The sequence below is a fragment of the Erythrolamprus reginae genome, chromosome 2 (genome assembly GCF_031021105.1).
Source record: "Erythrolamprus reginae isolate rEryReg1 chromosome 2, rEryReg1.hap1, whole genome shotgun sequence".
Classification (NCBI taxonomy): domain Eukaryota; kingdom Metazoa; phylum Chordata; class Lepidosauria; order Squamata; family Dipsadidae; genus Erythrolamprus; species Erythrolamprus reginae.
In genome coordinates, this window is record NC_091951.1 from 229094248 (window position 1) to 229116368 (window position 22121).

The following is a 22121-nucleotide window of genomic DNA, read 5'->3' on the forward strand; positions in this document are numbered from 1 at the left end:
TTGATGTGGCTGCTGAAAATATGCTGATCAATGTTTAGCTTTTAACTCTCTTGGATTACCTGTTGCTTTCTTAGCAGAATCATCAAAACAAGCTCTCAACCTTTGTGGGAAATTCTTGTAATTGTCCAATACTGGACCATTGTTGTCGATAATGGGCATATTCCATTTGGCTGTCTCTTTTAGAAAACTCAGAACAAAAGTCGTCTTGATGAGATCTGTTGGATGTTCTGTCATCCAACTCATTATAAACCATTTCAATGAGAACCTATAAAAATTTAAATTGATTTTAAGCGTTTCCAAAATGTTACTGACAAACTGCCATGTCACTGCTGGTTGAGAAGGTGCCAACCACTGTGCTGTGGATTGAGGCAAGTCTTGTTGCAAATGCTGTGCTAGGTGCATCATGGAATTTTGCTTTGTAAATCGACTTGGTGGTGTTACAATAATGCTGCAGTAAAATGCTTAGTAGATGGGTGAAGTTTGGATGACATCTCTTTGATGAAAGACAAGAGCCTGCTTCTCTTAATAGGTGGTATCAGTTCCTCAATGTAGACCAGGGCAGGAAACAGATTTCTGCAAGATATCCAGTACTGGATTTGTAATCTACATTATAGTAGTAGAATTTTGGAAACCTAATAGCGTTTTCCCTTTCTCATACCAAAGCGAGCCTGTTTAAATGTCTTTCTAGAATTGTCTTCTTTCCTGGACTTAAATTTGTATTTGGCTAACTGCTACATTCCTTTTCCAAGATCATATATGTGCTTTGGTATGCTGGACTTGTATAATTACTGAACCACAAATTTGAAATCATGTATAAAACATTGCGAATGTATGTATGGTTCGGTATATTGTACAAATATAACCTAAACAATCCTTTTTCTGGATCTGAAGTGTAGGTAAAATTAAATGTCGATAGCCTACCCTTGAGGACAATCTTCTCCAAACTATTGTGTTGGAAGTACTGCTCAAAGAATTCCCATTATGATGTCACAATGCTTACTGCTGGTATCATCAGGACTCTACATCATGTCCATTCTTGCCATTTGAAATGGTGGTCAGTACATGGAGAGTAGGCATATATGAGCATCAGGAAATAAAATGTCAAGCAGAGGAAGTGCAAGTTCTGGCTCTCTGCCCTCAAAGAAAGGACCAGCAGTCAAGAGGGGTACCAAATTTAGAGAAGAGGGAGAGACAACTCCAAGGAGGATAGTAAAGGAGACAAGAGCTGTCGTCATAGACATTGGTACCGGTTCCTGCAAATGTGGTTTTGCTGGAGAACAAAAGCCAAGCCATGTGATTTCATCTACTGTAGGGAAACATATCCAGGAGACGGCAAAAACTGGAGACAACAGGAAGGAAACCTTCGTTGGAAGAGAACTTCAGGAAGCTACAGTACCCTTAAAACTTATCAATCCTTTAAGACATGGAATAATAGTGGACTGGGATTCTGTTCAAGATATGTGGGAATATCTTTTCCTTCGGGAGATGAGGATTCGACCTGAAGAGCATGCTGTCCTAGTATCGGATCCTCCTCTAAGTCCTACCACCAACAGAGAAAAATACGCAGAAATGCTCTTTGAAACGTTCTGCACTCCTGCCATGCACATTGCTTACCAGTCAAGATTGTCAATGTATTCCTACGGAAAGACCTCGGGCCTTGTTGTGGAGAGCGGGCACGGTGTCTCCTATGTCGTTCCCATTTACGAAGGATACACCATGCCGAGCATTACCGAAAGAGTCGACTATGCTGGATCTGATGTCACTCAGTACCTAATGAAGTTAATAAATGAGAATATAAAATTGTTCACAGAGAAAGACTGGAATATCGTAGAGGATATCAAAGAGAACCATTGTTTCACTTCGCTGGACTATCAACACGATGCTGCCACAGCTCCCAGGAAACATGAAATTGAATATCAGCTTCCTGACGGGCAAGTGATCATTATTGGCAAAGAGAGATTCCTATGTGCTGAAATGCTCTTTAAGCCGTCCTTGATTAACTCGCAGCAATTGGGACTTCCTCTCCTGACAATGACTTCCCTCAACAAGTGTGACGTCGCCCTCAAAAAGAACCTGATGGGCAACATCCTGTTATGTGGGGGCTGCACCACACTGAAGGGCTTTGCTGACCGCTTCCAGAGAGAGCTGATTAGAATGTGCCCAAACGATAATCCAATTTCATCAGCTTCTCCGGAAAGGAAAACATCGGTCTGGACTGGAGGCTCCATTCTTGCATCTCTCAAGGCTTTCCAGCAGCTATGGGTTCATAGAAGAGAATATGAAGAAAAGGGTCCTTTTTACATCTACCGGAAATGTTTCTAAACCCCAATCATGAATTCCTTCACCTAGGAGAACGGGATGAAGTTTGATCGACAAAAAGGACACACTTTCCCTGCTACCCCTGTGATACCAATCTGAATGTTATATGATCTGGATGACATTCTGTTCTCTGTGTATTAAAAGCTCCTTGTTGTAACGGCAAACAATAGCGTTCCTTTTTTGGTGGTGGGAGTAATGACAAAAATCAGATGAGTACATCAAGGAAAACCTTCCAGTTAGATGATCTATGCCAGTGTTTCCCAACCTTGGCAACTTGAAGATATCTGAACTTCAACTTAGAATTCCTCAGCCAGCAAATGCTGGCTGAGGAATTCTAGGAGTTGAAGTCCAAATATCTTCAAGTTGCCAAGGTTGGGAAACACTGATCTATGCCAGCAATTGGACTTCTTCATTTATTCATTCATCCCAGAGTAAGCCTCGTTGAACGGAACGGGACTGTCTTTTGAATTAAGTAGGCTTGTACACTTAATTCAATTCCTGAAAGTCAGCGTCTTACCAAAGAAAAATAAAAAGAAGAGTAGAAACCTTAAAATACCAAAATATCTCATGAATTCCAGTTGGGTTTTTGTGGAATTCTTAAACCTTACCCGTTATGTAACTGGTGCTAATCTTGCACCAGCCACATGCTTTCAACTCTATCAGAGCAACTTTAGCAGCTGAGATTTCTTAAAAAAAAAAAGTCAGGTTTTTATTGGCAAACTTATGCAGATTGGCCATGCATTAATCTTCTTTAGAGGTTGCACAGAGTTATGAAATTGAAATCCAGAGTTATTTTTAATATGCACCCTTTATTAAAAATATAAACAGGCATTGATCAACATTCACACACGAACGTATCTGTTGATGTATCTGATTCAGTCACTGGAAACTATTTCCAGAAAAGGGCTCTGTCCTCAGTGTTTCATCATGTAGAAAATCAAATGTGAGAGTTTCAAAGAAAAAAAGTGATAATAAAACTGTATTAACCCCTCCCCCTTTCTCGTTCTCAGAAAACGAATGTTCCATCAATATTTAATTCATCAAAACAGGGCTTAATATATTAATAAAAATCTTCCTCAGTGGTACTGAGTGGTGTTTCTTTAAAAAAAAAAATCCCTAAAAAATTAAAGTGCTATTGGTAGCTCTGCTTTAAAATCTCCAAGAACATTTCAGATATCAAACTGCGGGAGGAAAAAGAGTTTGGAGAGTTCAAAGCAACATATTAAAAATAATTTACAATAGTAGAAGCTGACTGGTTGCTGTCTTGGTTATTAAACGTTGGGAGAAAAAAGAGGAAAGAAACCCCTGATCAGACGTACATAGGGGCAAGGTGAATTTGCATTGCTTTGTGAGCCAATTCATCCTTCATTAGGGACACATGATGAGAAATAGTAAAACGTTGGTAGCCTTCACTCAATAACCACTTGTTCAGAGGTGCTGAACAAGGACGTATGACTGGTCCTCATAGTTACGGCCATTGCAGCATCCTTGTGGTCACATGATTACAATTTGGGGGCTTAGCAACCAACTTGCAGTTATGACATTGCAGAGTCATTTGTGACATTTACCGCCCGCTTCTGATTAGCAAAGTCAATGAGGAAACAACGGTTACAAATGGCGATCACATGACCATGGGCCGCTGTGACTGCAGCATTCGTCTAATGATGGTGACCAGGACCACTAGAACTCTCATCGTTAAGTTGGCATAGTCACATAACATCATGCCCTGTGATCACATCGCTTAGTGATGGAGTTCCTGGTCTCAACTGTTTGGTAAGCGAGGACTACCTGTACAGAGATCTTCATCCTGACAATAGTTGTGGAACTGAGTTTATTGGAGCAGAGTAAGCTTCCACTGAGTATTTTTATTGAGTTTGGGAGCAATAAAGATCTCTGAATCTGAGAAAAAGAAAAAGAAAGAAGTAATCCTACAGATAAGCAAAAGGAAAGATATTACAGTACGCTTTATGTAAACATTGTGACAAAAATTGTTTTAACAAAACCTCACAAATGAGATAAAAAGAAATTTAACACTGTGATAATAGTCCTATGTTTTGCCTGCTACTTGAAATCGATTAAGAATAAACAAACTTTCTTCTTTTGCTACCTAAAACAGCAAGCTCAATTCTGAGCTTTCCTAAATGGCATGCTTCATAGTAACTACATTGAGTGGGAGTGGGTTCAAAACTCAAGAGCTAAGTCCTGGGCAAAGAGCGTAAGTAAGCAAGGAAGAGGTTTGCTCAGTTTCCTTTCATGCTGCATAAAGTAACCTTTTTTTGCAACTGGGAGCCAAATTTCATTTTTTGATCAGTTTTTGGCAGCTGAGAATTACAAAAGGCCAGAGTTATCAGCCCACGGGTGAATTGTATTGAAGAGCTGATGATAATATGGCATTTGTGTGCTGTTCAGAGTCACTGCTGTAAGGTAGGAAGAGCAATAAAACATTTAAATAAGTCTGGTTTGCTATTCCATTTCACCTTGTAAATGGGCAAAAGCAACTTTTCTTTAAATGCTATGTTAATATACTATTAGGATTGTAACAGGTTCTGTGCAATCCATAAATTGCTGACAAATGCGTTAGACAGATGCATTTCAAGACAAATTTAAATTCCAGCCTCCCCATGCACACCAGGGGTAGGTTCCTCCCGGTTCGGACCAGATCACCCGAACCGTTAGTGACGTGACGATAGTGTCACGGATCTGGTTCAGTCAGTGCTGGTCTGTGGGTGCCGCCATCATTTGGGGGAAATTTTTGGCACATTTTTCTGTGTTTGGATGGCTCCCCCTCTTTTGCTGCTTGAAAAAGAGCCCTCCCACCCATCCCCAGGTAAAATACTAACCTTTATTTCTTCACCCAAAGCACAACTGATCAGCTTCTTGGGCTGATGTGGTTTGAGCTAAATCCTGCTACTGAGCATGTGTGGAAGTGAAATTGCATGCACGAGGGCGCGCACTCATGAGTGGAGCAAGTGCAAAACCTGTGTTGCAATGCAAACCTGTGGCGAAGGTAAATGGAACCCACCCCTGACACACATACATATGCCTACATACACATACACATTCAAACTATTTAATTTGTAGACTACGTGATTTGTCTTACCTTGTACTACAGGAGCCATCACTTTCTGTTGAGTATAGGCAGCACTTATGCTATTAGCAGTTGAATTGGGACCCAGGATCTAAAATTGCAAAGAATTAGTAAAAGATGTTGTTTTATTTAGAATAATAGTACCAGAAAACCATTATTTTCCCTATGGAACGAACAGGAAAATTATAACTTGATTTTGTTTCCCAATCCATTCTTGTACCTGCTTTTAATTTACAAATAGTCCTTGATTCATGACAGCAATTGTGACTGTGCTTAAGGGATAGTCATATACAGTGATCCCTCGATTTTTGCGGGTTCAAACTTCGCGAAACAGCTATACCACGGTTTTTCAAAAAATATTAATTAAAAAACACTCCACAGTTTTTTTTCTATACCACGGTTTTTCCCACCCGATGATGTCATACGTCATAACCAAGAGTCACTTCTCGCTCTCTTTCTTTCTTTCCTGTCATTCTCTGCTTCAATCATTTTCTCATTTCTCTTTTTTTCTCCCCTTTTTTCTATCATTTTTCTCTCTCTCTCTACCTTCCACTCTCCCCCCTCTTGCTCTCTCTCTCTGTCTCTTTCTCCCTCTCTCTCTCCCTCTCTGTGAGAACGCCTGCCCCGCCTCTCCTGCAGCCCCCTCGCTGATAGCTGGGACGAAAGCGCTCTCAGCTAAGGGACTGTGAGAGGGGCGGGGCAAGCATTCTCAAAGCGCTCAGAGCGGCCAGCGGCCGAATGAGGAGGATGAGAAGCCGTAGCCGCCAGCGCTGTTGCAGGAGGACCTGTGTCCCAAGAAAGCCGGTGAGAGGGGCGGATCGGGCGGGCGGGGGGTAGTGGCGAGGGGGCCGGAGGCGCTGGGGGGGGGCAGCCGACATTCAAAACAATCTTTGTCGGCTTCCGCACTTTCGTCGCTCCCTGCCCTCAACTTCAAGCCCGGCTCCTTGCGCTGCCTTGAAAAAGGGTGCGTGGGGGTAGTTTTTGGCTGTCCATAGCCAAAAATTGTGTTTTTATTTCCGCACCGCTACTTCGCGGAAATTCGACTTTCGCGGGCAGTCTGGGAATGCAACAAAATTTTTGTTAGCAACAAAAATCCCTGCATCCCAGTTGCTCTCATTATTTAAATCCCATTTTTCTTAGGTGAGACAACTTTCTGCTGACTTTCCGCAACGAGTCAAGGGGGAGAGAAGCAAAGGAGTGTGGGGGGAGGATCAGTGAGGATGCACAAGTATTCAAGGGAAGTGCAAGAGGGATATGGAAGGCCCAGATCAGTGAGGAAGGGTTGGGGAAGGTGCAAGGGGTTGTGCATGCGCATGAATCAGGGAGGGCGAGTGAGAGGCACAGTGCAGGTCCATGAGGGTGTACAAAGGAGGGTGGGGAGCATGAACGCGCATGGGCCAGGGACAATCCGTGGGGTAAGAGGGAGGGTCAGGCTGTAGTATGGTTGAAGATGCAGAGTACAGAAAAGGATGAGGAATGTTTGGGGAGGGTATGCAAGTGGCTGCCAGGGTATGAACAAAGTGGGTAGGTGCAAAGCTTATCTTAGTGACTGGGGTGACTTTCCCTGCCAGCTTCCCCATGGACTTTCTGGTCATTATTATTTATTATTATTTATTGGATTTGTATGCCGCCCCTCTCCGCAGACTCGGGGCGGCTAACAACAATGATAAAAAACAGCATGTGACAATCCAATTAATAAAATGACTAAAAACCCTTATTATAAAAACCAAACATACACACACACATACCATGCATAACTTGTAATGGCCTAGGGGGAAGGAATATCTTAACTCCCCCATGCCTGGCGATATCAACTAGGGGGAAGGAATATCTTAACTCCCCCATGCATATCAACTGTTGCCAAGTGCCCAAATTGCATTTGCATGTCACGGGTGCTGGGACAGGCAAAACTCCCAAGCATCATTCGTTCAGCACAGTCATAATTTTGAACGATTGCTGAACAATCGGGCATAGATCAAGGACTACCTACACTCACATATACAACATCTTCCTGGCAGCAGACTTCTCGACCCAAACCAATGAAGTGGCATGCTCTTAAAAAAAAAATTAGGTAAATAAAATTGCTATATATTGAGCTGTGCAGTATTTAACCCCCTCAGAAACCCATGATCTGGTACAGCCATGATTTTTTAAAAAAATTAAAAATAAAATGCAATGAGAGTAAGAACTCAAACTGCTACCATATCTAGCTTCTTCCCTAAGAAGTGGCATGCAGTTGTACCGGAAGCTTTTCCCATTTTGAACAGGCATGTAATACAGTGTTCCCTCGATTTCCGCGGGGGATGCGTTCCGAGACCGCCCGCGAAAGTTGAATTTCCGCAAAGTAGAGATGCGGAAGTAAATACACTATTTTTGGCTATGAACAGTATCACAAGCCTTCCCTTAACACTTTAAACCCCTAAATTGCAATTTTCCATTCCCTTAGCAACCATTCAGATTATTACTCACCATGTTTATTTATTAATGTTTAGTAAAAAAAATATTTATTAAAGGCAGACGAAAGTTTGGCGATGACATATGACGTCATCAGGTGGGAAAAACCGTGGTATAGGGAAAAAACCTGCAAAGTATTTTTTAATTAATATTTTTGAAAAACCGTGGTTATAGACTTTCCACAAAGTTCGAACCCGCGAAAATCAAGGAAACACTGTATAGTGCACCCATCAAGAGGAAAACCAGCAAATTGATGCTGCTTATTTCCTTTCCCCATGGATACACCTCTTGTGAATATCTCTATTGCAACGGATTTTCCTTCAAATAAAGTGACCTCCTTAAGAATGCTTTTTCAAAACGAAACAGTGCAATTGCCAGTGAGAGTTCCAAGGGGGCTGGAATGAATGTCTTACTGAATTCGCTGTGCTGTGCTGCTGCAAGGCTGGGCTCCAGATTTCAAGCAGGGAGCTCTCCACCAAGTGAAGGGTATCCTCGAAGGCCTGTTGCAATTCCCGGGCTTGTTCATCGTAACTATACAGGACCAGGTGCTTTAAAAGGCTGTGTATCTCACCTTGTGGGGGAGAAAAAGCATTTCTGAAATGCATTTTTTTTTTTAAAGGTGGGGAACACAGACGATAAACCTCTTCCATGCATGCCCCCTGATCCTAGGTTGAAAATAATGAAATCCTTCCCTTCCCCCTTTTCAGGGATATAGGCATAAACTGTATCCGTCAGCTCAAACTCCCTAATTTCAGAACAACAGCCCTGGAGTTTGCTGTAGGGCTTGGCTACTCCAGGGACATTCTGGAAAGGCATTTAGAAATGGCCTACATTCTAAAAATAACAATATTGGCTGACAGGGCTTTAAGTTAGAAAGTTTCAGCATACTTTCTCATTCTTTTTCCCTCTCTCGTAAAAGTTACTGAGAATCGGTTATTTACTTAGAATCAGTTGTCATTATTTTACAGTAGAGCTTGCCAATAGAACTTGCCAAGGAAGCTGCAAGGACTTATTCAGGCAGTTACCAAGAGTGAGCACTGAATTGAAGGTGCACATAGATGCACACAGTTTAAAGATAAAGGTTTTCCTGTCCAGTCGTGTCTGACGCTAGGGCACGGTGCTCATCTCCAGCAGTTTTATGTATGGTTTGTTTGGGTTGTATGATTGTTTTTAAATCAAGGGTTTTTAACTGTTTTGCTTTTTAATCATTGGATTTGTATTTTGTATTGATGTTGTGAGCTGCTCCGAGTCTTCGGAGAGGGGCGGCATACAAATCTAATAAATTATTATTATTATTATTATTATTATTATTATTATTATTATTATTATTAATTAGATTTGTATGCCGCCCCTCTCTGAAGACTTAGAGCAGCTCACAACAACAAAACAGTACAAATCCAATAGTTAAAACAATTTTAAACCCTTAATATAAAAAACAATCATACATCTCATGCAGACCATACATGAAGTGGAAACAGCCCATGCCTGATGGCAGAGGTGGGTTTTAAGGAGTTTGTGAAAGGCAAGGAGGGTGGGGGCAGTCCTAATCTCCGGGGGGAGTTGGTTCCATAGGGTTGGGGCCGCCACGGAGAAGGCTCTTCCCCTGGGTCCCGCCAGATGACATTGTTTCGTCGACGGGACCCGGAGAAGGCCAACTCTGTGGGACGCTGGGATTCGCGCGGTAGAAGGCGGTCCCAGATATATTCTAGTCCGATGCCGTGAAGGGCTTTATAGGTCATAACCAACACTTTGAATTGTGACCAAAAACTGACCGGGAACCAATGCAGACTGTGGAGTGTTGGTGTGACATGGGCATACCTAGGGAAGCCCATGATTGCTCTCACAGCTGCATTTTGCATGATCTGAAGTTTCCGAACACTCTTCAAAGGTAGCCCCATGTAGAGAGCATTACAGTAGTCGAGTCTCGAGGTGATGAGGGCATGAGTGACTGTGAGCAGTGAGTCCCGGTCCAGGTAGGGCCGCAACTGGTGCACCAGGCGAACTTGGGCAAACGTCCATATAATAATAATAGTTATTATTATTGTCCAGACATTTTCCACGACTGGCATGCTACATACAGAGCGGCATGCCAAAAGCATACAGAGCGCTGTTGCCTTCCCTCCAAAGTGGTATCTATTTATCTACTTGCATTTGCATGCTTTCAAGCTGCTAGGTGGACAGAATCTGGGGCAAAGAATGGGAGCTCACCCCACCGTCTGGTGCTCAGGTCTCAAACCCAGGCTGTCAAGCTTTGCAGCTGACAAATTTCAATGTCTTTAACCACCAAACAATCGTGTCCTTGCACCCTGTTAACTCTTATATTATTTTGCCATAAAAATAGCGACTACAGGCTTGATTCTAATTAGGAAAGAGAACCAAAGGGGAATAAAAGGCAAGAGAGTGAGAACTATCATGTTTCATCTCCTCAGTACTGTTTTTTTTAAATAGCTCATTTACAGCCAGTTTTTTTAATTAATCTGATTCCTTAACATTACTATCCTATCAAAAGACTCTAAAAGGGAGAAGAAAATGAGAGCCAGAGTAATTTGTAGTCTCCTGTGAATTCTAGCCCCACCTTAAGTGTGAAAGCCATCTGGGTGACTTTTGGCCACCCACGACCTCTCAGTCAACCCACCTCAAAGGGTTATTATTGTGGGGGGGAAAGGAAGGAACAGTAGGAGTACATAAATTAGCACCAACAGTTAAATATTCACAATTGTTATCCCATCTACAAACTTGGTTTTAGGTATGTGTATTTGGTAATTAGGCTAATCTGGTAAGGACAGTCTTTTGTGAACTCCCTCTTAACTCCAAGATTACAGATGATCAACACTTGGAATCTCTATTAATACTAGAGCAATCATGGGCTTCCCTAGGTATGCTCATGTCACACCAACACTCCGCAGTCTGCATTGGTTGCCGATCATTAGGCCCTGCTTTTTGACATCTCCATCAGATCTTTCCCTGATCTCCTTTAGGGCTATATCCTATATGCCACATCCAAAATTTGAAGAAGCAACTCTTTGCAACTCACCTTTCAGGTTGTCAGTACTTCGAACTATTTCCCCTAAAGCCTCCAGAAGGGCAACATCTTCTAAGGGACTTCCTTCCTTCAGGCTGTGTTTCTTGCGTTCTGCCTTGCGACGGTTCTTTGAGGAACGTCTATAACAGATCAAAGAGCATTTGCAAAATGAGCCGGCTGACTAGGTGGTAGTAGTGGAGAAGTGAAAAGAGAGACCAAAGGGACCGGAGAGGGCAGCTTATAAACATTTCATCTTGGAATCGGATGATGGAAGCCTCATGCTGAGATAGTCAACCTGATATAGATCATACTATTTCAAGACTGAAGATGAAATTTATAGGATAAGATTATGTTAGCACTGCTTCCCGCAACCCCTTTCCTTTCTTAAAAAGTTGCACATCAGAAAAAGACTCTGTCCTCCTATTATTGCTTGTTTTGTGCAGCAAATTTTGATTCTGGATTTTTATAGGGGGGAAATAAAGAAGATTCAAATGGAATACATCTGCCGTCACACAGAAACAGATTTAGTGTGTGCAGATCAGCAGAATATCATTTGAAGTGCATGCATTCACATTCAAAATTCAAAAAAGTAGCTGCTTTAGTGAACTGAAGAAATGCCTGTTCACATTCTCATATTTGTGAACCACCTCATTCAAAGAGCCTCGGTTTACAATATGAAGGACAATGATAGTAACGTGTAAAACTTGGTGGGCAATTTATCCATTTTCTTTTTGTTTCACTATTAACTGTGATTATTGCCAGAGACTGAGATGTTTTATGTCCTTCTCTTTTTGACAAAATGTAATCTCTGGTTCCACTGAATAGCAACAGAATCAGAAAAAGAATTATTTTTATCCCTATCTCTGTTATCTCTCTATACACCCATGGGAACTGGAAGCATGCCATTAACTTTACACTTCCACCGTTCTTCATATATAGTCAGGCTTTGTAATAGTTTCAGCAAAAAAAGATTTCAGGCATTTATAAACTGCATATTCTCTTAAGACATTACACTGAATTCAAGAAGATTATTTTTAAAATGTGAAATTTTCCCTCTAAAATTATTTTTCTCTGAAAATGGGAAAGTATTTTAATTAATGATGAATAATAAATGACTAATGTTTCAGGCTTTTAAGGAGCCAAGAGAAATTGCTTTGTAGCCTGTTTGATTATCAAGCTCCCAGTGGAGTTCAGGGAGATCTAAGAAATGCAGACTTTATCTGGAGACCAAAATTTTCCACTTGGGACATGAATGGCAGTCAAACTATTGTACACCAAAGCTATGATAAGGCAAAGTAACCTACGCAGATATTCTTGAATTGCTGTGGGTATATTTGGAACTTGTGTCACTGGCTGTCACCAAACTGCTGGTATCGGAAAAGAGATCCGATTCAGGACAATTTGATACTTCGTGATCTGTAAAAATTAATTATTTGATCAATAAAAGGGGAAAATATTCACATCTTAAGTAAATTCCTTTCTTGTTGCTTCATTTCAACAGCACTTTTTAAACTGCGTTTCTAAAACAGTGATTTAAACAATGATCCCTAATATGAAATGTTCACAATTGCAATCTGAACTTTGATCTCTTAGTTAACAGATTGGTTGACTGAATGAATGAACCATCTCTATCTAGTCCAGCATCTTATTCTTCTGGAGGTATGGCAGATATTCCTGGAAATTTTAAATTCAAATACCTTGGTTTCCAGCATCTGGCATACAGAAAGGCACTGCCTTTGAATACGAGGGTAGCATGATTCCAAACAAGGTCAAGAAAGTAAAAACTACACAGATTGCAATAATGTACCTTTAGTGATAATCTGGTGTAAATACAGAATCTTGGAAGACATAGGAGGAAGTTCCTTACCCTCCTTTACAAAGAATTAATTAAAGACACTTTGAGGGGTTCAAAACGCTTATTCCTTCATTTGTTTCCACCTAGGCCAGTGACGGCTCAACTTTTTGTCGTTGTGTGCCAAAAGCACATGTGTACATGGCCCGCACCCAAAATGCAATGTGTATGTGACCCCCAAGGAAGTGTGTGCGACCCCCCCACCGCTGTGCATGCGTGCATGACCCCCCGCGCCCTGTCCTCCATGCATGTGCGTGTATGCACGATCTTCCACGCTCCCCGGTCTCTGCGCATATGCACGTGACCCTCCTGTGCTCTCCTGCCCCCATGCAGGGACACCAGTAGTGGGTCCTAAACCCATTGCTACTTGTTTGCGTGCGTGCATGACACTTCAGTGCAGAATCATACCAGACGGGTGGGCAGAGCCTCCCACCACTGCTACCAGTTTGCAGAATTGGGCCGAACTGGGAGCAACCCATTGCTGATGCACACACTACGCTCCTGTGCTCCTCTCACCCATTCCCACATACATGTGCGAGCCCTGCGTCCCCCCCGCCCGCCCCACGCATGCACAGCAGACACCCAAAATCATCTGTCCAGGGGTAGGCACACACATACGCATGGTGGAGCTGAGCTAGGGCAACGGCTCATGTGCCCGCAGAGAGGACTGTGTCACGGATCTAGGCTAAACAGCCATTTATGAAACCAGTTGCCAACTATCACTCATGCTCTCATCACCTCGAGGCTCAACTACTGTAATGGTCTCTACATGGGGCTACCTTTGAAAAGTGTTCGGAAACTTCAGGTCATGCAGAATGCAGCTGCGAGAGCAATCATGGGCTTTCCCAAATATGCCCATGTTACACCAACACTCCGCAGTCTGCATTGGTTGCCGATCAGTTTCCGGTCACAATTCAAAGTGTTGGTTATGACCTATAAAGCCCTTCATGGCACCGGACCAGAATATCTCCGGGACCGCCTTCTGCCGCACGAATCCCAGCGACCAGTTAGGTCCCACAGAGTGGGCCTTCTCCGGGTCCCGTCGACTAAACAATGTCACTTGGCGGGACCCACGGGAAGAGCCTTCTCTGTGGCGGCCCCGGCCCTCTGGAACCAACTCCCCCCAGAGATTAGAATTGCTCCCACCCTCCTTGCCTTTCGTAAGCTTCTTAAAACCCACCTCTGCCGCCAGGCATGGGGGAACTGAGATACTCTTTCCCCCTAGGCCTTTTCAATTTTATGCATGGTATGTCTGTATGTATGTTTGGTTTTACAATAAGGGTTTTTAACTGTTCTAATATTGGATTGTCATATGCTGTCTTACTACTGTTGTTAGCCGCCCCGAGTCTACGGAGAGGGGCGGCATACAAATCCAATCCAATCCAATCAAACTTGTTCACTGCGATCTTCTGATGGTTTAAATCACTGGCCTTACTACTGCTTTCCCAGCCTCCCCACAGTCTCACTTGTGAAGCACTTCATAACTAGTAGGAACGAAAATGTAAAGTTCTACTATTTTTCTGAACTAATAACTGAAGTCCCTGCTCTTATCTTAAGGCACTAGCAAGGAGCTTTCTATGAATTAGTGTCACAAAACATAATTCCATTGAAATACATTACCTAGTAGTTCATTTTGGGCTTGCTGCTTAAGCTCTCGAACTACAGAAAGGCGCTTACGATGGTGAGAAAATTCTGCTTTCTGGGTTTCCAAGAACACCAAATGATTTTTTTGAGCTAGAGAGATGAACACAGTAAAAGGAAAATTATACACATGTAGCTGAAGCACACACATTAAACTTTGATTTGGCAGTGGACAATTAAAACAAAATCGAGATCAGGGTTAGATGTGTTTGGTACCCAGAGACAAAATTTTGCAATAGTCTGTTATGTGTCTTTATCTCAAACCAACACACTTTCCCCCTTTGCCTGAATGAACTTGAAATTCATTAAGCTCATACCTCCAAGCACCTGTCAGTTCACAGGAAGCCTTACCTTCCAACAAAGATGGCCTGAAGTTGGTCTCTAGAATGTCGGTCCTATTGTATTTGTAAATCTAAAATGGAAAACAAAACAATAAACCTCTCTGACAAAACAAAACCCAACGGTTTTTTCTCGCGGATAATAGAAAAATTCAAGGGTTTCAGGAATCTTACTATTCTCAAGGCTTCATCCCAGGCAGTTCCTTCTAAAAGAAGCAGAATGGCCTCTTCATAGTCCTGGAAAAGGATAAGTCAAACATTTACTCTCATTTCGTTAACTAATGAAATGTTTCCCTCTCCTGAAGCCCTTCAGCAGAAAAGCAATACAGTGATACCTCATCTTACAAACGCCTCGTCATACAAACTTTTCGAGATACAAACCCGGGGTTTAAGATTTTTTTGCCTCTTCTTACAAACTATTTTCACCTTACAAACCTACCGCCGCCAGCAGGGCGGAAGGTGAGAGGTGCCTCTTCGCGTGCTCGATCTGCCGGCACTTGGCGAGCGGAGAGGCGGTCGCCAAGCGCCCCCCTGACGGCGTTCGGCGGCTTCCGAAGCGACGCTGGGCGAAAGAGGGCGGCCAGCAGCAGCGGAAGGTGAGAGGTGCCTCTTCGCGCGCTCGATCTGCCGGAGAGCCGGAGAAGGGGGCACTTCTCGCCTTCTGCTGCTGGCCGCCCGCCCTCTTTTGCCCAGCGCCGCTTGAAAGGACCCCCCCCCCCTTGGCTTCTGCTGGGGGTGGGGTGGGGGCCGGACGCCCCCTTCTCCGGCTCTCCGGCATATTGAAGAGGCACCTCTCACCTTCCGCTGCTGCCCGCCTGCCCCCTTTCGCCCAGCGCCGCTTCGGAAGGCCGGAACCCTCCCTCCCTCCGCAGACCCAGAGATAAAGGAGGCGCGGAGCGGGGAGAGCCGCCTGGCAGAGCGCTTGCAGGCGGTGGCGGGGACGACGGCGGGGGGGACACGTATGTCGAGGTTCTACTGTACCCCCGTGTTTCCCCGAAAGTAAGACATATGTCTTACTTTCGGGGTACGGCTTCTATTAGCCGACCCCCCTGAAACCCCCGATACGTCTTACAATCGGGGGTGTCTTACTATCGGGGAAACACGGTATTACTATTGGTATTACTTTTGCTTTCCTTTGCCACAATTGTTCTATTTCTAGTTGTAGTTCTTCATATTTTGTGGTTTTCTCCTCTAGCCTTAGCACTACATTGCAGGTAATATTCTGTACCAATGAACAGTTAGAACTCATATAACCTCATGTTCCAAATGCTTCTATCTTATCACATCAACTCAGCCACAATGCTGTTCAAGAGCATCAGATGATGTAGGCCTCGAATTAAAAGCTATTTCTAGCCATACATGCCTGAACCAGCTCTTGTGTTTTCCTTATCTGGCATCCTTCCCAGGACTTTTGAGATATCAAGCTAATTTTATTAGATAGGTTAAACCATTAGGATAGCAACCAGCAATACTTTAGCAATACTTATGTTATCAGTAATTCTACTTGTAAGGAATGGATGAAAGACTGATAGCTTTGCCACGAAGACAAATGTGATTTTTATAATAAATTTGGTGCCGTTAACATCAGGGTTCAACACACTGAAGTCTATACATGTAGCTCAGAGGTGGGTTCCTACCAGTGCGCCGCTCCGGTAATGGCCCGCCAATTGCGCAATTTGCGTGTGACAGCTCCGGTGCCGTCTTTGCCGGTCGGTGTGCGATGCCATCTTGTGTGTTTTTTGCTCTTTGAGCATCCGCAGAAGGAAAATCATCCCTCAGCACATGCACAAAAGCAAAATTGCACGAGTGCACCCAACATCATGATGCGTACACAGTGCACTGGTAGGAAGCTAAGAGGAATCTGCTCCTGATGTAGCAAGGATACAGCATACAAAATCCAAATGAAGCAATGTAACCACGGGGGCTTGCAGATGAACCAATCTCCGCAATACCATGAAAAATGAGTTTATACAATCTTTCCTCTCTTATCAAATATCCTTTGATAGGAAAGGTGAAATAGCAACATGGAAAAGACTGGAGGCTTATAAATGAAAGATGAGGACATGCGAGTCCTTCACAAAAGGAAACCCGTCCAGAAACAAGGGGAACAATTCATGGTGTTAGGGAATTTTGATTTACATCTAATCACCTGGGGAAGGAAGAAGTCCACTGCTGCTCAGATACAGGGAAAGATGGGATTCTGGAAATAATGTCACAGATCATCATGCAAATACAGTGGGACCTCTACCTAAGAATGCCTCTACTTACAAACTTTTCTAGATAAGAACCAGGTGTTCAAGATTTTTTTGCCTCATCTCAAGAACCATTTTTCACTTAAAAATCCGAGCCTCCAAAATTGTAACCAGAAAAGGTAGGGAGAAGCCTCCGTGGGGCCTCTCTAGGAATCTCCTGGGAGGAAACAGGGCCGGAAAAGGCAGGGAGAAGCCTCCGTGGGGCCTCTCTAGGAATCTCCTGGGAGGAAACGGGGCCGGAAAAGGTGGGGAGAAGCCTCCGTGGGGCCTCTCTAGGAATCTCCTGGGAGGAAACAGGGCCGGAAAAGATGGGGAGAAGCCTCCGTGGGGCCTCTCTAGGAATCTCCTGGGAGGAAACAGGGCCAGAAAAGGTGGGGAGAAGCCTCCGTGGGGCCTCAGTAGGAATCTCCCTGGAGGAAACAGGGCCTCCATCCTCCCTGTGGTTTCCCCAATCACACCTATTATTTGCTTTACATTGATTCCTTTGGAAAAAATTGCTTCTTACAAAGTTTTCTACTTAAGAACCTGGTCATGGAATAAATTCAGTTCATAAATAGAGGTACCGCTGTACTATGATTTTATGTAGCTATGTCAGATAGAATGATAACAGTTGAGGGGACGATGTCATCATTATGGTTTCCTATAGATCCATGATGGCGAACCTGTGGCATGCAGAGCCATATTGGAGGGTACACGAGGCGTTGCCCTATGTCAGCTCTAGCATGCATGCGCGTGCTAGCCAGCTGACCCTCGGCCTTGGGGAAGGCTGTTTTGCCCTCTGGAGGCTTCAAGGGAGCTTTCTTGGAACCCCAGAGTGCTTAAAACCGCACAACAGGCAAACTGGAAGTTTGGAAAATGGACTTCTGGTTTGCCATTGTGCCATTTTTTGCACTCTGGGACTTCAGGAAGCTTCCCTGAAGCCTCCGGAGTGCACAAAACAGCACAATGGGCAAACCGGAAGTCTGTTTTTATGAACTTCTGGTTTGCCCATTGGGCCCTTTTTCACCGTCCCAGGTTTCAGTGAGGCCTGTGCGCATGCGTGGGGACAGGGGGCATTGTGCTCTTGCGCAGCATCGACTGCGCATGCATGGTGGGGGAGAGGGAATGGGTATGGACACATGCACACACACACACCCTTTTGGCCCGCGAACCAAAAAAGGCTCCCCATGACTGCTAAAGACGGTAGGGCGAAGAGAGACACACGGATAGAAAACCACAGATGAAAAAGTGGATCAGAAACAGAAGAAATGGAAAGGAGTAAAATGGGAACTATACCTTGGCATATTGTTCCAGAAGAACTGCTGCATCGACATATTTTCTTTTTTCAGTAAGTCTTCCTGAAAGAAGAAAAATTTTCAGAACAGAACATGTGAGATTTAAAAAGGCTATTTTTTTCAACTTCTAAAATTGAAGCAGAGATGTGGTGCTTCTACAGTATTTCAAGTCTGTAAAAGTTTCACAAATCTCGGAACCAAATGTACCTCCTCAGTCACTTTATCCCTGTTCTTAAACTTTGGCAACAGGTACGTGAAGGGGCACCATTCCACCCCAGTATACAGTCCAAGAGAGAGATCTAGTCCAACGACTTGCTAAGGCTTAGTGGAGGTGGTTTACACCAGCTGAAAATAGTGTGCATATTCTTTCCCAACACTTGAGCTGATGCTGAAAAAACATCTTCAGAAGTTTGGCAAGGTTGCTATTGGAGAAGGACCCAACAAAAGTAGCTTTTAATCAAAGGTGAAGATTAATGGGGCTCTTAGGGTCCCCTGAGAGACACTACTGAGGGTCACTCATATTCTAATGATCTCTAGATTGGACTGCTGCCACAAACTCCACATGGGGCTGCCACTGAAACACATTCAAAAGCTTCAGCAGCTGTAGAATAGTGACACAAGCAGTTAATGTTTTTCAGCATGTGACATCGTTGCTGGGTTGTTGGCATGGCCACTGGTATGATTCCAGGTGCAATTCAAGGTCCTGGTAGTCACCTTTAAAGCTCTTCCTGGCTTGAGACCAGGTTACTTATACGGCCATGTCTTTCCAGCTGCTACTACATGCTCTATCTGGTCAGGCAACAGAGGGCAAAGAATATCAATTTTCAACCCCCAGGAAGAGATTTTTTCAGTCATGGCATCCACTTGGCTGCTATGGGTTTTATATTTTTGTTTTTGCATATGTTTTTATCATTTGAAACACTGTTAGCAGCCCTGAGTAATATATTTGAGATGGGCGACCATTGAAATCTATGAATAAATAAAATCAGGCATTGACAAGTAAGATGCCTTTGGCCATGTCACAGTTTAAATGAATTTCTTTTCTTATATATATTATTTATGCATTTTTTCTTTAACATACATAAGTGCTTAGTAAACATTGCATTGTCTGGGTCAGTTTACTTGTAAATAATAATAATAATAATAATAATAATAATAATAATAATAATAATAATAATAATGACGATGATGATGATGGTAGTCCCTTGGGATTTGGGCGGCTTATAAATTTAATAAATATATAAATTATTATTGTTGTTGTTGTTGTTGTTGTTATTATTATTATTATTACCTAGTAATAATCTTCCAACTTCTAATTTCTTCCTCTACTGTCTAACCATTGATAAAACAAATCCCATGTTAAAAAATACTCTTTTATCCTTTATCTTTAATGTTCACCTATCCATTTCTGCAGTCTAGTATTTTTCTAATTATATTTTCATCTGCAGTTTCCTCATTCTTCCAGTGCTAGTTTGAATGAATTTCTATATGCTGATCAACATACAAGCAAAGTTAATTTCATGAACTAATTGCAAGCTTAATAGTGAGGTTCATCTGCTTGCAGGTATTTACCTTTGTTTTCCATGCCTCTCCAATCTCCTTCTTGGTCTGCCTCTCAGCTGAAATTTAGACTGCATGTTCCTCAGACTATATGCCTGTCTTTTTCCCCCCTGCTCTGGTTCTTAAATGATTTTGATAAGTACCATGCATTTCAACTGTACTATCTAATAAGAATGAACAGCATTTTTAACAACCACGTTTATGTTTGGGGATGGGAAAAGAAATTGTAAAAAAAGAATACTGTACAGTCATACCTCGTCTTACGAACCTAATTGGTTCCAGGGGGAGGTTCGTAAGACGAAAGGTTCGTAAGACGAAACATTGTTTCCCATAGGAAACAATGTAAAGTCAATTAATCCGTGCAACCAAAAAAAAAAACCTGCAAAAAAACGCTGCCGCCAGGCTGTCACCTTTTAAAACAGCCTAGGGGCTTCTCAGCGACCTCCTGAACGCCGAACGCCAAACCCGAACTTCCGCGTTCGGCGGCTGCTGGGAAGCCCCCCGGCTGTTTTAAAAGGTGACAGCCGGGCTGGGGGGCTTCCCAGCAGCTTCCCGAACCCCGAACCCGGCTGCGACCTTTTAAAACAGCCGGGCGGCTTCCCAGCAGCCTCCCGAAGCCGAACGCCAAACCCGAACTTCCGCGTTCGGCAGCTGCTGGGAAGCCCCCCGGCTGTTTTAAAAGGTGACAGCTGGGCTGGGGGGCTTCCCAGCAGCTTCCCGAATGCTGAACCCGGAAGTTCGGCAAAAGTTCGGGGTTCGGGAAGCTGCTGGGAAGCCCCCCAGCCTGGCTGCGACCTTTTAAAACAGCCGGGCGGCTTCTTAGCAGCCTCCCGAAGCTGAACGCCAAACCCGAACTTCCGCGTTAGGCAGCTGCTGGGAAGCCCCCCGGCTGTTTTAAAAGGTGACAGCTGGGCTGGGGGGCTTCCCAGCAGCTTCCCGAACGCCGAACCCGGAAGTTCGGCAAAAGTTCGGGGTTCGGGAAGCTGCTGGGAAGCCCCCCAGCCCGGCTGCGACCTTTTAAAACAGCCGGGCGGCTTCTCAGCAGCCTCCCAAAGCCGAACGCCAAACCTGCACTTCCGCGTTCGGCGTTCGGAGGCTGCTGGGAAGCCCCCCCGCCCGGCTGTCACCTTTTAAAACAGCCAGGGGGCTTCCCAGCAGCCTCCCAAACGCCGAACCCGGAAGTTCGGGTTTGGCGTTCGTAACTCGGAAAAAGTTCGTAAGAAGAGGCAAAATTTTTCTGAACCCCGGGTTCGTATCACGAGTTGTTCGTAAGACGAGGGGTTCGTATCTTGAGGTACCACTGTACAATTAAAAAACATTGGGATGGCTAAATTTGGAGAGACAGGTTTAGGGCAACGTGGATGCTCACCTGCCATTCTCCTCGCCAGGCTGGCCAGCTTGTCTTCCGTGTAACAAAGCTCAGCAGCTGCACAGAGAGCCTGCTGCCAGTCACCACTCATCAGAAAAGCATCCAGAGCTTTCTCAAAGGCACCGCATCGGAAGAAGATCAGCCCAGCTTGTCCGGCAAGATGCTTCTGGATTAAATATTCTCCGTAGGCATAGCTGATGGTCTGCAAAAGAGAGTTACAGGGAAATGGACCTGGGCCTTTGCACAGATCAAAGAGTTGATTGTTCTTGGATATTTTTTGTAGATGATAGGCAGGTTCATAGTGCCCCCACCCTCCTGACTTTCTGCAAGGCTCTAAAAACTTATCTCTGCTGGCAGGCTTGGGGCCGTTGAGTGTTACACCTAGCTCCGGCCACAATTAGAATGTATAGTGGTACCTCTACTTACGAACTTAATTCGTTCTATGACCAGGTTCTTAAGTAGAAAAGTTTGTAAGAAGAAGCAATTTTTCCCATAGGAATCAACGTAAAAGCAAATAATGTGTGCAATTGGGGAAACCACAGCAAGGGTGGAGGCCCTATTTCCTCCCAGGAGATTCCTAGAGAGGCCCCATGGAGGCTTCTTCCTACCTTTTCCAGGTCTGTTTCCACCCAGGAGATTCTTAGAGAGGCCCCACAGAGGCTCCTCCCTGCCTTTTCTGGCCCTGTTTCATCCCAGGAGATTCCTAGAGAGGCCTCAGGGAGGCTTCTCCCTGCCTTTTCCGGTTACAGTTTCAGAGGCTCAGGTTTATAAGTGGAAAATGGTTCTTGAGAAGAGGCCAAAAAATCTTGAACACCCGGTTCTTATCTAGAAAAGTTCGTAAGTGGAGGCGTTCTTAGGTAGAGGTACCACTGTACATGGGGTGAATGTGGATGATTGTTTTTAATAAACCGGGGTTTTAGATTATATTTTTAAGTTTAGATTTCTTATTCAT

At 43.9% G+C, this 22121-nt stretch overlaps 2 protein-coding genes across 2 annotated transcripts in view; one reads left to right on the plus strand and one right to left on the minus strand.

The window, feature by feature from the left end:
- Positions 1–1098: 1098 nt before the first annotated feature.
- On the plus strand, positions 1099–2322 carry ACTL7A (actin like 7A). Its single transcript, XM_070736186.1, has one exon. It carries the CDS (start codon positions 1099–1101, stop codon positions 2320–2322), a length of 1224 nt encoding a protein of 407 aa, XP_070592287.1.
- A 786-nt stretch (positions 2323–3108) lies between these two features.
- The window catches only part of ELP1 (elongator acetyltransferase complex subunit 1), a 60382-nt gene continuing 41369 nt past the window's right edge, over positions 3109–22121 (minus strand). Inside the window, exons 28-37 of the mRNA XM_070742197.1 lie at positions 21170–21371; positions 18242–18303; positions 14889–14951; positions 14728–14788; positions 14356–14469; positions 12188–12299; positions 10896–11023; positions 8275–8432; positions 5420–5498; positions 3109–4218 (exon numbers count right to left, since the gene is read on the minus strand). Of these exons, the coding sequence (XP_070598298.1) occupies positions 4151–4218; positions 5420–5498; positions 8275–8432; positions 10896–11023; positions 12188–12299; positions 14356–14469; positions 14728–14788; positions 14889–14951; positions 18242–18303; positions 21170–21371 (1047 nt within the window). The 3' untranslated portion in view covers positions 3109–4150. The remainder of the gene's footprint in view (positions 4219–5419; positions 5499–8274; positions 8433–10895; positions 11024–12187; positions 12300–14355; positions 14470–14727; positions 14789–14888; positions 14952–18241; positions 18304–21169; positions 21372–22121) is intronic.

Excerpts from the sequence above, each read along its gene's own strand:
- ACTL7A (XM_070736186.1), top strand. The coding sequence starts at position 1,099 with ATGTCAAGCAGAGGAAGTGCAAGTTCTGGCTCTCTGCCCTCAAAGAAA.